Source organism: Aethalodelphis obliquidens, unplaced genomic scaffold (genome assembly GCF_003676395.1).
Source record: "Aethalodelphis obliquidens isolate GAN/ISIS:26980383/991018 unplaced genomic scaffold, ASM367639v1 scaffold62, whole genome shotgun sequence".
Classification (NCBI taxonomy): domain Eukaryota; kingdom Metazoa; phylum Chordata; class Mammalia; order Artiodactyla; family Delphinidae; genus Aethalodelphis; species Aethalodelphis obliquidens.
In genome coordinates, this window is record NW_020838006.1 from 8,894,052 (window position 1) to 8,909,838 (window position 15,787).

General features: G+C 47.2%; 1 protein-coding gene across 2 annotated transcripts in view; it reads left to right on the plus strand.

The window, feature by feature from the left end:
• The window catches only part of ITGA9 (integrin subunit alpha 9), a 353,650-nt gene that overhangs the window by 331,258 nt on the left and 6,605 nt on the right, over positions 1 to 15,787 (plus strand). For both annotated transcript variants that reach the window (XM_027088159.1, XM_027088160.1), the window contains exon 27: positions 6,457 to 6,576. In XM_027088159.1, coding sequence (XP_026943960.1) covers positions 6,457 to 6,576 — 120 coding nt within the window. The remainder of the gene's footprint in view (positions 1 to 6,456; positions 6,577 to 15,787) is intronic.

Below are 15,787 nucleotides of genomic sequence, written 5' to 3' on the forward strand. Positions count from 1 at the left end.
AGTTATAATTTTGCATTTATGTGTCTAACTGGCCAGTATTCTCTACAAGCTGGAAGCTCCATGAGGGCAAAGACTGCCTGTTTTATTCATCAATGAATCCCTACAGTGCCTGGCACATAGTAGGTCCTGTGTACACATTTGTTGGATGGGTGGATGGATGGATGGACGGACGAACAGACAGATGGATAGACAAACAAATGGACAGATGGGGTGGATGGGCAGATGGATGCATGTGTGGATGGATGACCAGGACTCTCCCAAAAGAAATAACATTTGCAGATATATTTTTGAAGTAGAAAAAAGAGAAGCACACTCAGAAACTCCAGCTTCAAATCTCATCCTCTCTTCATTGCAGACTGAATCATAGTCATACTTCATCGAATGGTATGGCAAAAAGGACATGGAATTTATTAATCTGTGCCTTCATGAATCACATGATGAATCACTACCTTGGTCTAGGTGACGGGAGAACATGCATTCAAATCCTTGCTCTGTAAGAATTCAGTTTACTGGAGTCCATAGACAGGAAGATACATCATTACCTTACAGAGTGAAGAGGACTTAGGACTGGGATGATGATGAAGTGCTCCACTGTGGTTTTAAAGCTAAGCTTGTGGAGCTGTGGGTTCCCTTGAGTTGGTTCTGGGGCTGCTGGGCCTGGGGTAGAAGGGACTGGCTTGGGAAGGGGGACCATTCAGGCAGGGCTCGAGCTTCCCACCTTCTTTATAAACAGAGAATCTCCAGTTTTTTCTGTTTTATACATTGGGGTGCTAGCGCAGATTTTCTCTGCTAAGAGAAGTTGAAAAATTGCTGTTTCCAAAAGCTCAGAGAATGATTAACTCTGCTGAAAAGAGCAGAGTAGATCAGTCTTCTTGGAACAGAAGATGTTGGAGCAGAGTCTCTCCTTTTAATTTTTTTTTAACTTGGCTTTAAAATGCTCAGTTTTTTTAAAAAGTAGTTAAAAGTAGAAAAGAGAAAACAATACCCGTAGTATCTAAAAACACCTATTTACTTAAAAAATTTCCTACATTTTTCTGCAAAGCTGAAGTCTTCTGTATGCTAAATTGATATTGATTTTTTCGTATAACTTTATAGCATTTATCATTTTTCCCATTTTATTATCATGTTTTCTAAAGTATGTAAAACTTGGAAATCAGGCAAAAGATGCTTGTGTGTCCTTGCACGCCTGGAGCACTCTCTGTCCCCTTTCTACTCAAAGTGTGGTCCTTGGACCAGCAGCATCAGCATCACCAGTGAGCGTAACTGCAATGTGGACGCTCAGGCCCCAATCCAGACTCCCTGATTCAGAATCTGCATTTTAACGAGGTTCCTCATGTGATTCTTACACACCTTAAAATTTGAGAAAAACAACACTGTTCTAATAGGCCTGCCTAACTCCCTAGGGCCCATATTCTGTGAAATTACATATTAACCTATAGAAAACTAAGTTACAAATGCCTTTTGCCAGTAAAGATGAAAATGACTTCTGTCTGGCAGAAAATATAATCCCAAAGGTTATAGTTTATTGCCGTGTAAGGTATTAATCAGTTTTGTATCTGATTTCAACATTCTTCTATTCTTTTTTTTCTGTAACTACCCGCATTCTCAGATCCTTTTTTGAACTAGCTTTACCATCCTGATTCCCTCGGTCATGAATTAAATAAATTTTTAATGTGTATTTGCTGCATATTTGTATGAGAGTCATGTTTTTAACTTTTTGAAAATCATACTTTGACAGCCAGATGTATTATCATTTTAACAGCTCTGTGGTATTCTACTTTGCGATTGCTGTAATTTACTCATCTGTCGCTCTATTGTTAGACTTTTAGGATATTTCTGTTTTTTTATTGAAGTAGGGTTGATTCACAATGTTTTGTTTAGTTTCTGGTGTACAGCAAAGTAATTCCGTTATGCATATATATTCTTTTTTGTATTCTTTTCCATTAAGGATATTCCTAATTCAGTACCAATATAAATAATTCTGCAGTGAACATCTTCGAATATAAAACTTTTCCTGTGCTTTTATGTTTCTTGCCTATGAGTAAATTTTCAAGTACAGAATTAATGGATCAAAGGATATGAACAGGGTTTCCCTGGTGGCGCAGTGGTTGAGAGTCCGCCTGCCAATGCAGGGAACACGGGTTTGTGCCACGGTCTGGGAAGATCCCACATTGCTGCGGAGTGGCTGGGCCCGTGAGCCATGGCCGCTGAGCCTGCGCGTCCAGAGCCTGTGCTCCGCAATGGGAGAGGCCACAACAGTGAGAGGCCCGCGTACCGCAAAAAAAAAAAAAAAAAAAAAAAGGATATGAACATTTGTAAGATAAGCAGTATTGCAGTTTGTCAACTGGACAGGAATGGAAGAGTCTTCCAAGGTGGCAAAAGCAGGCTGCAGACAGGCAGGAGGCCACAGGTCCCACAGGGAGATAACTCTAACCAGCTAGAATGTGAGTACAGGTCCTGCCAGGGGCTGGAAAGGTAGGAAGGAGACCGGATTGTAAAGAGCCTGGTACCCTGAAATGTATATTTGGTATAAAGGGAAACCATCTGTAGTATAAACTGAGAAGTGCGTGATGAGGCCTGTGCTTTAGGAAGACAACTCTAACAGAAGGAAGGCTCCTCCAAAGCTCCTGAAATAGTGCTGGTGACAGAAGCTCAGGCTTGAACTGGAGCAGTAACTGGGGAGGTGGAGAAAAGATATTTAAAGAGGTACAGGGGATGGAATTAAGAGATACAAACTACTATGTATAAAATAGATAAGTAAGAAAGACTTATTGTGTAGCACAAGGAGTTATAGCCATTATCTTGTAATAACTTTTAATGGAGTATAATCTGTAAAAATACTGAATCACCATGCTCTATACCTGAAACTAATATAATATGGTAAATCAACTATACTTCAATTTTAAAAAAACATTAAAAAATACCATGGGCTGATTCAAAAAAGTTTTTTTAATTTTTGAATTAAAATAAAGAGGTATAAGGGCTTCACCAGGATCATCCTGCTATTTAGTGGTGGCGACCAGACTGGATTGTCGGTGCTTCCTACCTCTCTCTGTGGTCCATGCTGCTGTTCCTTTGGGTTTTTATCTAAGATGTGACTTCTTAGAACTTCAGGCTGCTCAGATCCTTCCACTTAATGAGTTGATTAGAGTCGCGATGTGCAAGAACCAGCTTTGCCAAAGCATAAAGCACACATCCAAGATGATGAACGGCATCACTAAAAATAATAAAAGATTAAGCACACATTCCGGGGAAGTGCCAGGGCATTCTTGTGGAATTTGCCAGACTAAACTGTAGTGGATACTCTTCACTGTCTCTACAAAACCAGACCTCCAAGGTAGCTTTGCCAGGATACGCATTTTAGACACTGCGGGCAGGCAGCGTCCCTGTGCGGCTCTCAGGGTGATCCAAGGGGCTGGACTTTACAGCTGACCCCACGGAGCCCACAGCCTGTCTCATTGTCAACAGGAAGGTTCAGCAGATTTTCACTATGCGACCAGAGACCAGGAACTTTCAGACACTATCTTACTTCCCCATTTCACAGAGGAAGAAACTGAGAAGTTTGTCTTGGTTGCCCAAGGGTGCCCCTCTCAGCCACGGTGCTTCATAGTTGACCTGTGCAAGACACCACAAGAGATTCTGAATGTGAGAGGTGATTTGATCCACAGCTTTTAGGGGCAGTAACTCAAAGACGTGAATCTATCTGTCTTTAAAGACAGAAATCTCTAATCTGAACCAGATAGAAAAGAGTAGGCTTAAGATGACAGACTTCACAGCCCATTTCTGTCCCACCCCCACATATTCCTCCTTCAGGATCGCCTCATGTCTGAAAATCCCTCTTTGTAGTAGCCCCAAACCGGGTAGAATGGATAAATAAATCGAGGTGTATTCACACAGCAATGAGAATGCCATGCTCCAGCCTGGAGGAATCTCCCAAACCTAATGTGGAAGGAAGAAGTCCTTCCAGGGAGAGCGTGGACAAAAGCAGTGATGCTCATCTAGGCTCTTGGCCGTCAGGACAATTACCCTTCGTGGGGGCTGTGACTGGAAGAGAGCGTGAAGGGGGCTTCTCAGCAGCTGGTCTCATCCTGCATCTCGATCTGGGTGCTGGCTACACAGATGCATTTCGCATTCAGTTCGTGAAAATGCAGTGAGCTGTGCACTTAGGTTACGTAGACTGTTCTCTATGTATATTAGACTTCAATAAATAGTTTTTTAAAATTAAAAAGGGTGCCAGCCAACCATGCACAACCTCAAAAGAAATCTCCCTGCCAGCAGTGCTAATGATGCTGATGGGAGCACCCGCCACGTGTCAGGGATGGGCTCTGCCAATCGCTCTGCATGCGTTAGTCCCTTCAGTTCTCTGGGGAGGTGCTGTTCTACCCCTGTTTTACAGAGGAGAGAACTGAGGCTCAGAGAGATAAAGTACCCTGTCCAAGGTCACACAGCTAGTGAGTATGTGCTGAAAAAGAGGCCTTATTTCCATTCCCAGAAGTGACTGCTGTGTTCTGTAGGCAGTTTTCTTTGATCCGTCCCAACATAGGAAGGAATGGTTTCTGCTCTGATTTCCCTAGAGATAATGTTTTGAATTCAGGATCTGCCTCATGGATGACCATCCTCCCCTCCCCCAGCACACCCCTCCACCTCAACTGTGGGAATGAAGACAGTTGAGACAAAGGTGATTGTGTTTGCTTTCCTTATCACCAGGGAAGAGACAGTAAATTATCCATTTAATTGACAGATAATCTTTAAAGAGCCACTGTTAGCCAAGTACTCTGTGGTGTGCTGGTGACCAGCTTAGATTGGGAGTTTGGGGTTGACTAGACCTGAGTTCAAATCCTGACTCTGCATTTTAAGCTACATGACCCAGAGCAAATCCCTTGTCCTCTCTGGGTCTCCATGTCCTGCTGTGTAAAATAGGTGCTAAATACCTCCTGGGGTGATTGTGTGAGTTAGACAAGAGACTGCAAGAAAAGCACAGAGCCTGACACAGAGGAGCATTCAAGAACTGTTACAGGGCTTCCCTGGTGGCGCAGTCGTTGAGAGTCCGCCTGCTGATGCAGGGGACACGGGTTCATGCCCCAGTCCGGGAAGATCCCACATGCCGCAGAGCGGCTGGGCCCGTGAGCCTGCACGTCCGGAGCCTGTGCTCCGCAACGGGAGAGGCCACAACAGTGAGAGGCCTGTGTACCGCAAAAAAAAAAAAAAAAAAAGAACTGTTACAGAGAGAGGGAAGCCAGGCCCTAAAAAGGTAACATAAATAGCGCTAGTATCAACTCAGTCATGTGCCCAGTCACTGTTGAGGCTTGAGCAAGGGGCTCCCATAACCACCGAGGCTTCCTGCCAGGCAAAAAATCAGCTGGCTTTCAGGGTTGAGCCAGGTTTACATAGGCCTCCTCCAAGGAGGGACTGGGCATTCCAAGCACACGGCCTAGCTTGGGCAAAGCCCTGTGGCTGGGCCAGCCTGTCTGCAGCCAAGGGCTGCCCAGAGCTGAGATTTCTGTCTCTTCAGCAGAGGAGCTTGAATGGGACGGTGGGGTGTTAGGGGATTGGCTGTAGAGAACACAATGGATGCTTTGAATTCTACAAAAATAAACTCTACTGTGACCAGTGGGGCGAAAATAGAGCCAAAGAGTAGTCAGTGTTGAGCGAGCACATGTTAAGCTATCACTTCTCTGGCAGGAGGGTGGGGGTGCCCTGATTTGTGCGCCACTTTAGGTGGTATAAATACTCCTGTGATGGACCATTTCAAAATAGCATTGTAACATCCTTAGATGTGGAACTGGGAAGAGATGCGCGCCGTTGGCACCATTGATGTGAGCTAGCACACCACTGAGATTCCATCAAAGTTGGGAAAACTTGCCCCACTGAGACACGGGCTCTGAGGACCTATGGCTCCCATTGGAGACCAGGGCTCCGCTCCTCGAGTGAGTGCTTTTAGTGTGCTAGGCATCGCCATGAGACCCAAGGCAAACTGTGCCCAGCCCTTGAGGTCCACAGTCTACTGGGGAAACTGGCATTAATTGAGTAATCACACTAAGTTACACAGTGCACGGAACACTCAGAAAGAAGTACTGTCCTACCTGGAGCGCACGCCCATGCCCTTTGTTTCAAAACCATAATAAAACAGACTGTTACTGTCTGTTCTGAATCAAAAACATGGTGCGTCCTCTCGGTTTTTCACCACACTTACGTTCACTTCGTGATACTTAAATCAGGCCTGTTGTCATTACAGCCCTTTCGAGAACTGGGGCTGCGATTTCAAGTGCCTTTTCAGGTCCTTGTGAAAAATCCATCCGTATACACCCAGGAAAGCACTCAACAGAGCCCATTTTAGAATAACAGCAGTCTGGACACATCTCTCCAGTTCAGTCCCAATGTCAAGCCCAGGCTGGGTCCCCTCAGGCGGTGGGTGCTTCCATTTGGGAACCATCTCACTTCTGCTTTGCCTCCCAGGTGGTCTTCGAGGCGTTGCACAATCTGGAGCCCCGAGGCTACGTCGTGGGGTGGATCATTGCCATCAGCTTGCTGGTGGGAATCCTCATCTTCCTGCTGCTGGCTGTGCTGCTCTGGAAGGTGAGTGGAGAGCGCAGGTCCCCAGGGAGTCCCCGACCAGACACCCAGCTCTCCTGCCTCAGCAGGGCTAGAGCGCATCGTCGGAAAAGGTTTCCTGGTGGAACTTCCTTCCCAGTGCAGGTACAATGAAAGGAGCGCAGGGTCCCTTCCAGGCAGTGAATGGAGTCTAGGCTCCTCCTGAGGCCATTCACACCTGAGGACTGGACCGCTTTGGAGGGAACCCCAAAATCTTACCCTCTTCTCCTGCCTTCCCTAGCAGAGTTGCCACCAGTCCTAACACAGGGTGGTGGGAGCCTCACTCCAACGCACAAGCTTGGGGAGTAACAGCTGGGACTGGGACGGGGATGGTTAACTCCTTTACTTGGGACAAAAACAAGAAAAGAAACTACAGAGCCATTCTTTGTTCTTTTCCCATGTGGAATATGGAACAGATTTCTGCCCAGAAGATTCTAGTAATGGCGATGGGCTGTATGTCTGGAGTGCTGCCTGGGTAGCTTCATCAGATGTTCTCCCAACCCCATGGGGGTTCATTCGTAGGTGCCCCAGGGGGTAGACTTGCCCTGTCTCCTTCAGCAGGGAGCACCTGCTCATCCTTCACATCTTGCCTCTTGTCACTTTCTCAAGAAGAAAGGGGTGTCCTCACCCCCAATTCTAAGATGGTTTCTTTGCCCTGCACTCTTCTCTCAGACACCTGGCGTCCTTGACTTTAGGGCCTCTGTATTCATCAGTAATGGTTTCCGAGTCATTATCTGAGGAAGGTTTGTCTCTTCCACGGGATGGTAGTGTGCCACGTGAGTTGGGTCCTGTCTGTTCTTGTTTCCACCGTGTCCCCAGCTCCTACAGCAGCACCAGGGACCACAGCTGGGACTTCCTGGCACCAAGTTCCTGCTTTTCCAGTGTTCCAGGTTTCAGAGGCAGGTGGAAACAGCCTCTTACATGATTATGGATGCATCCTTTAAATTCAGATAATTAGTTTCTTTGGGATTCCAAAATAATTTGTATTTATTGATCAAACACAGACACATGTCAGTAAGCAGAAAAGTTGTCAAATACTCAGGAGTCCCCATCCCAGAAATAACCATGGTGAGACCAGCGTTGTCTCTTCTTGAACTTTTTCCCTACATGATAGACAGAGACCAGGCATTCTCATAGCACCCACTTATTTGTGAATAGTGTGTTAAATTCTCCAGTAAAATACCCGATACCTTTTAAGGTGTAGGACCTCTAAAATTAAAACAATGAGTTCAATTATCAATCTGAAAAAAGTATAGTAAATATACTTCAGAGTATCCAAGAAATCTAGAAACGCAGGGAAAACAGTGTTTTTGTTGTACATCTTTTCAGATTGACAGTTGGACTTCACCTGAAAAAAGTATTGGAGGTTGAAGAAAAATATATTGAGCATATTACTTGAAAATCAGTTTATCTCAGGTTCCCGTGCCTTTTGGACATCCCATTTACTAGTTTACAGCCTAGCTTTCCCTGAATGCAGAATTGTGAAAGTCTTTCCTATTGTTAAAAACCCGTGTCCAGCGCTGTCCTCAGGCTGCAGGTGTATGGCAGATCCCAGTCCTCGGATGCTGGGATTCATTCACGTGGCTTCTGGTTTCACACTTCTTGTAACAGTGCCACAGTGAATATGCTTGGAGCCAAATATTTGCACAACTCCTTCATTATGTCCTTAAGATGAAACCCTAGAAACGGAATTACCGAGTCAAAAGAAATGCGTATTTTAAGCCTTTTATTACATATTACCAGTTGCCCTCTGGAAAGGTTATACAAGCAGTGTATCAAAAGTGCCCATTTTCCTGTATATTTACCAGGAGCAGATATTACCTTTTTTGAAAAACCTGCCCATTTGTTGTTTGTTTAATCTGTGTGGCCAGATAGAGTCTTAATTCTCCCTTGTCTCTAACTCCAACTCCTTCCTGCCAAGACGTCTGGTCTGGGGGTAGAGAACAAAGCCAGCTCAGTGTTTGGGATCTGAAGACAGTAAGGGCTTTGGCGGGGCGGGGGGTGTTTGTGTGTGTGTGAGAGAGAGATACTTCCTTCTGCCTTTGTACAGACATTTCAGAAGAGAGGGAACACCGTCCTCCACTGCTGGGTGCATGGGACCAGACAGGGACACAGAGTGGGGAGCGGGGTGGCTGTGTCCCACCCCCTCCCTCTGGGCCCGCCACTTGGCTCTGCCACTCAGGAGTGTCCCCTCTCCTGAGCACACCCTCCCACCTCCTTCCAACTGCCATCTGCTTCGCTTTGCTTCTGCCATGTTTCTTTATAAAGAATGTGGTGTGTCAGGAGGGGGTGTCATGGGGTGGCCAGCACCCTGAGGCCACCCAGCTGTGTGTGATCCAAAGAGCCAGGGCCCGAGAAGGCAGACATCACCCGCTGCCATGGACTGGCCATGAAAGCAGAGTGGTGGCGGTCAAGCGGCCTTAACCAGACAAGGTCGTCTTAACTGCTGGAGGAAGGAAGGGTCTAGAACACCTCTGAGAAAGCTGATGAGTGATGCCGTCAAAACTTCTAGCCACAGACACAGACTGATCAGCCCCCTCTGAGTCCCAATCCTACAAGCCTGGGAGAGAGAATCTGACTGGCTCAGCTCAAGTCAAATGTCTACAACTGTGGCAAGAGGCCAGGAGGTGGCAGAGAGAATGTGACCAGCCAGGGCTGGGTCACATGTCTCCCACATCCAGACAGCTAAGGCCAGCGCAGGAGAAAGATGCAGTGTGGAGGTGTGGGGAGGCCAGGTAGGGGTGGGGATAGGGGCTAATCTTAGAAGGAAACTAGGCAGATACCCTAAAGGCTTTCGCTCCAGCAGGATTTCGTGGTTATCAGTGGTGCTGTTGCCTAAATTACAGTCTTTTATATGGTACTAGGTAGCTGTGGCCGCACAACAAATTGCCACCAAATTGAGTTCCCTTCTGCCTAACAAATGTACAGGTCAGGAGTTCAGGAAGGGTTTGGCTGGATGATTCTTCTGCTCCAAGTGACACTGAGTGGTGTCACACAAGGGCATTCACCTGGTGACTAGGCTGGTCTGCTTCACTTCACAGGACAATTTTATTCACATGGCTGGCACCTTGGGTGGAGATGGCTGGAAGGCCGGACTCTGCCTGGCCCCTCCCTCTCTTCGTGTAGATTCAGGGCCTCTACATGTGGCCCTTCCAGCAGAGTGGGCTGATGTTTTACATGGTGGCTTCAGCTCTGGGAGAGCATGGTGAGAGCTGCTAGTCCTCTGAAAGGCTGGCCCAGAACTGGCATGGCATCATCCTGCTGCACTCTGTTGGTCAAAGCAGTCACGTGCCAGCCTAGAGTCAAGGAACAGGAAAGAGACTCTGCCTCCCAATGGGAGGAGTAGCGAAGAATTAGTGGCCATCTTTTGTCTATCACATACATGATATTCAGAAATATGGGCAAAATCTTAACCTTTTCTGTAAAACTCACTATGGCAAAGGACGATTAGCCTAACTGGAAGTTTTGTTGTTCTGAAGTAGATGAAACCTCATCTCTCTTCCGTTGTGTCATAGATAAAATTATGATTGAGCTCCTTGGAGGGAAAAAAACTAAACCTCGGTGCAGGGTTCATGAACGCACTCAACATTCAGAGTGGGTAGTCTGTTCAGGCACAGCGACAGTGCAGTAAGGAGCTCGGCAGAGGGAGTTTCTTTAGGAAAAATATTTTTCTCTTGAAGGACTAACTAAATAGAATGACTTTATAGGACACTGAAAAGGGCAAATGAAATGTAGGATTATTCTGAAGACCTACATATTCCTAAAACTTCAACTGCAGACCTCTTTTGTTTTTTATTTATTTTATTGAAGTATAGTTGATTTACAATGTTGTGTTAATTTCTGCTGTACAGCAAAGTGATTCATTTATACACATATATACAGTCTTTTTCATATTGTTTTCCATTATGATTTATCACAGGATATTGAATATAGTTCCCTGTGCTATACAGTAGGACCTTGTTGTTTATTCGTCCTATATATAATAGTTTACATCTGCTAATCCCAAACTCCCAATCCATCCTCCTCACCGTTGGCAACCACAAGTCTGTTCTCTATGTCTGTGAGTCAACTACAGACCTCTTGTCAACTTGGATCCCTATGTCTATAACCTAAGAAACATGCATTATGTATAGAGGTCTAATATTGACAATTCAGTGCACAGAAATCTGTTGATTAATGGGCCTAATATTTGAGTTAGATGGGAGGTCTAACTGCTTCTGGCTTATTACCGTATTTCACATATCATTCCCTCCAATCCTTTCAAGGGGAAAGTCACTGCATGGTACCCAGTTGCCACTGCTGATGAGTAAACACTTCACTAGAGCCTTTGAAGACAGGTGGGCAATGTTCAAGTCCTCTTTCCTTTCTAGAGCCACATCTCTTGAAGTTCCCTTTGGTGTAGTACCTGACACCGCTACCTGTGGTTGCTTGCCATTGCCTTGAGCTCATGAGCCCAAAATGGTTGTTCCCCAGAAAGTACAAGGATGGTGGCGTGGTATCAAAAACAGAACAAGGCGGCTGGCCCAGTGTGGATGGACTTTCTGTGCCATGAAGGCCTGCAGGTTAGCATGCTTTACACTTGTGAGCTGGCCGGTGCCTTCACTTAGCAAACAGATCCCTGCGAAGTGGCCGGCTCGGGGTGAAGGGACAGAGGTAATAAGCAGCAGAGCCCTCACTCCATCGTAAAGACTGGGGAAAGCAGTTAAGTGACCGAGGCTGAGCCAAGCACATCCTGAGGAGTAAGCAGCACTTGGCCAGGCAAAGAGCCTGTGCCACACCTCCTACATGTCGCCGTGGTTCTACCAACATGCCCATCATCCCCTGTTTATCTGAAACAGAAACCCCTTATAGGGTCAGCAAATACCTTCTCCAGAGCCGAAGTCCAGGCTCCCTGCCTAATGCTCAGCCTCCTTCTCTCCTCCGGGGCCTTCCAGAGGGTCGGCCGGTGGCACATCAGGCGCTGTCTCATGCTTGGCCGCAGCAGGTCCTGGCTCCAGTGCAAAATCCACAACGAGGGCCCCGAGCTAACCAGACCCTTCTTCACATTCTGAAATGGATCCTAATCAGCCTTCCCAGAGCCGAGCTGTTAGCAGACACTGGGAGCCATAATTTAAACTTTCTGTGCAAGGATTACAGTAGCCTGCCAAGCCACCGTGCAGGAAGAAAACTTTGAAATAGGAAACTCTTTTAAGGGAGAAAAATCCAAATGAGTCCACTCTCCTTTCTTTTGGCTCCTGTTTGGGTTTGAAATGGCCTGGGCCCTGTGCCTCTTCAAGACAATCGTAAAGGCCTGTTTATAGGAGGAATTTCATCATTCAGAGGGTATATGTGACTTGCACCTTTAAAAAGTGCCTTCAACTCATCAAGCCAGCCTTTGAGTCAAGTGGTTAGAGAGTGGAGATGCTGGGATGTTTTTCCTTCAAGAGGAAAAGCCTCATTTAGGGCCCCAGGCTTCTCTCTCCCTCTCTCTCCCCCTCTCCTCGCTCCCTTGTACAGTTTGCCAAAACACACAGGCCACCACTCAGTGAAGGAGAAAACTCTGCATCCTCCTCTACTGCTTCCAGCCCAGGAACCTTTCCCTTCTCTCCTGTTGGCCCCTTTTGCCAGTGAGATGGCCTGGAGCAAAAGGCAGTGCCATGGCCTGGCCAGCCCCATGACCAGCCTCTTCCCAAAAGGCCCAGGACCTGCCAGCTCTGCCTTCTCACAAGTGGTATAGAGGTGGGCTGTGCAGTGGGTTTGCCACCGTCCTTCAGAAGGACTCTCTCGAACCCTCTGTCAGCCGGGCCTGTTCCAAGAGCCTGCTGCTCCAGAGCTGGTTTTGGGCTCCTGGTTTTCATTTAAGAGCATTCCTGCTGACCTCAAGCAGAAATACTTGGAAAAATAAATCTGTGAAATGGCCCAGCGGATGGGTAGGTTTGGCAGCCCCTCCAGGGGTCATTGGGGTTATCACCTGCCCTCCAGCTGGGCTGTGAGGACCCATCCTTGTTTCTCCTGCAGAGAAAATGAAAATGCACAGACTTACGTGCACACACACACACCCTTCGCACTGTCTCAATTAAGACCGTGTGCCAGAGACGCTCAGTGGGGACTTATTTATGTTTGGAAGTAAATATTGGGCTGATGTTGCACTGTTGACATCTCGAGACAGAGACGTGCTATGTAAACAGTCAAGGGACTTGAAAGGACCATAAACACGAGGCTCCGAGTTAGTCCAAAGAAGGCGTGTGTCCAAGGCCCTTGGAATAGCTGCCCAGGAGGCAATCCAAAAGCCAGGGAGGAGGGAGTGGGCATCTCCCCAGAGACCAGAGGCTGTGGGGTTGTGCGGCCGCCCTTCACTCACCCCGAACTGGGCTGGGAAGGAGGAGGCTGGTGCTGTAGGATGTGGACCCCAGAACCCAGTCATTCTCACTTCTTCCTGGGCCCCAGGCCCCTCTCAGAACCTTCCTAATTAGGGCCATTCAGGGGAAACCTGCTGTTTCCCTAGGAGTTTTCTGGCAGCTTTTTTGATACAAGTTTATATCAGAAAGTTGTGTGAATCTGTCAGGAGGGCTGAGGGAGCTGCCCTGTGGGGCCGCAGGTCCCCCTCAGGAGTGGAACAGACAAGAAGCCAGAAAACCCCTGCTCCCTCAGCTTCCAGGGGAGCCAAGTTTGGCTGGAGTCTCTCTTCCTGTAGGGTTTCCATGAGTGTTCCCTCCGCTACAGACAGCAGTTATAAACAGAGCCTTTTGCCCCTCAAGTGGCAAAGCAAGCCCTGGAAGGATCCAGAAAAAGTGCAGGAAAACACATACTCCACTGAACTGGAATTGAGTGAGGGGCTACTGAGGGTCCAGCTTAACTCATCATGGCTCAGTGTGGACTCAGTGTGGACCTCAGTGTGGACTCAGCTGGCTGGGAAAATGTAGGTTTGCCCAACATCTCTCCAAGGTTTTCCCCAAAGTAACCATGAGTACTAGTGATGGTGAGAGTGTAGGCCTGCTGCAGGAGAGAAATGTCTTTGAAGTCTTGAGTTATCTTAGTGTTTAAGAGTTTTAGACTTCTTTATACTTTATAACATATCCATACTTTAATATAAAAATTGGAAGTTTAATTTTCCAAAAACGCTTTGAGAAAAAATGATACCAGGCGAGGACTCTGTGCCCCGTGCCTCCTACGTGTGAGGACTGGATACACAGCTGTATGGCCTATAGGCTGCAGTCCCGAGTTTGCTTTGGGGACCAACATAAAAAGCTTTCATTGTGTTTCAGGGCTAGAAGAGGTCTGAGAATGCCATCGATCTCTTGGGCAGAGACAAAGACACTGGGGTTCAGAGCCAGGAAATGACCTGCCCTGTGGCCAAGCGTGAGCAGTACTCAGAACTCCAGGCTCCCCATGCGGCACCTCTCCCGTCCAGCCCTTCTGAGTAGGTCCTGTGGCACTGGGCAGGCCTGGTATGACACAGTTGTTTGGGGAACCCTGGCTTGGTAAACTCAGAGCCTGGGCTGTGGGTTCTGTATCAAAAGCCAAAACCGGGCTCTAAACAACAGCACAAAGGTGATATTCTCTTTTTCTGAAATGGAATTCGTTTGACCACGTAAGAAACAATATTAATTTGACAGAACCACCTCTAGACTGTATCGCACCTTTGTGCAGACAAGTAAACAGCGCCCCTTCCTCCAGAAGCTTTACTTCCATCTGTCAGAAAATTCAGGAAAATCTACTGATTTTATTAGAAAAAGACACCCGACTGCCATCTGCTGGAAAATAGTTGTAATAAGTTTACACGTCCATGATCTCTCTGATATGAGTGGCACCCTCCCCCCTTACATGCAGTGCACAGCCTGCGTTACTGTACCCAGCACTCCCTAGACATGAGCGTGATCTGTGTTTTAAGAAATGGTCGTGGGCTCCAAAGAAGAAGGACAGACACCAGTGGCAGCTCCAAGCTTCCATCTAAAGATGAGACTACACACAGGTTATGTTGGGAACAGGGCTCTGGATATCCTGCCTCACTGGAGTGGGGTGGAGAGTTTGCAAGGCTGTTTCTAAGAGAAGCTCTACGGTTACTGCCAGCACGGGTAGACTTTTCAAGACTGGTGCTGAGGGACTTCTCTGGTGTTACAGTGGTTAAGACTCTGAGCTACCAATGTAGGGGGCCTGGGTTCGATCCCTGGTCAGGGAACTAGATCCCACGTGCATGCCGCAACCAAGAGTTTGCATGCCACAACTAAGGAGCCAGCGAGCCACAACTAAGGAGCCCGCCTGCCGCAACTAAGACCCGGTGCAACCAAATTAATTAATTAAATTTAAAAAAAAAGACTAATGCTGACACCGTACCACTTGAGACAAAAGAGCTTGCTTTTGGATGCCTACAGGAGATGATATACCATCACTTTGTTGGTAAAAAGTATGACACACATAAACATGAGCACAGGAGAGCCTCCTGTGAGAGTTGGGCCAGGCACTCTCAATCCTTGCTAGATTGCGTACTCTGTATCAAATCCTTACGCCAGCATAGCTGTGAGAAGGTGAGCTGACTCTCGTCCTCCTTAGAGATGAACAAGAAAAGTCTGTTCAGCAGGACAGGGCACAGTGATGCTCTTTCCATCTAGAGCCCTGTCAGGCTGCCCCTCAGCCACCTTTCCCGTGGGTGTTGACTCATTCAGTGATTCAGGCAAAAAAATATGGAGTCCTGTATCAGTTAACTCTTGCTATGTAACAAACCAAAGTTTAGGGACTTAAAAACAACCACCATCTACATAGGTCGCAATTCTGAGGGTTGGACTGAGCTTAACAGGGAGGTCCTCCCATCTCAGCGGGGCTCAAACCTACACCTGCAAGCAGTTGGGGGTTGGCGGGTCTAGGAGGACCTCAGCTGGTGGACTCATCTTTCAGCAGCGAGACCAAACTCATTCACTTGGAAGCAAGGCAGGGTTCTGAGAAAGCAAGTGGAAGTGTGCAAGGCCTTTGAGGCCTAAGTGTGCAACTGACAGGGCATCACCTCCCATGCACCCAACTGTCATAGCAAGTCACGACTCAGATTCAGGGTGTGGAAAATAGACTCCGTCTCCTGATAGGACTTGCTGCAAAGCCACGGTACAGGGCATGGATACAGGGGCATTTTTGCAACTTATCGCTGGCAGTAAGTAGCGGTGAGATGCTGAGCTCTGGGGATAAAAAGCACAAATCTGTAGGAGTCCTGAGACAAATGTGAAAGATG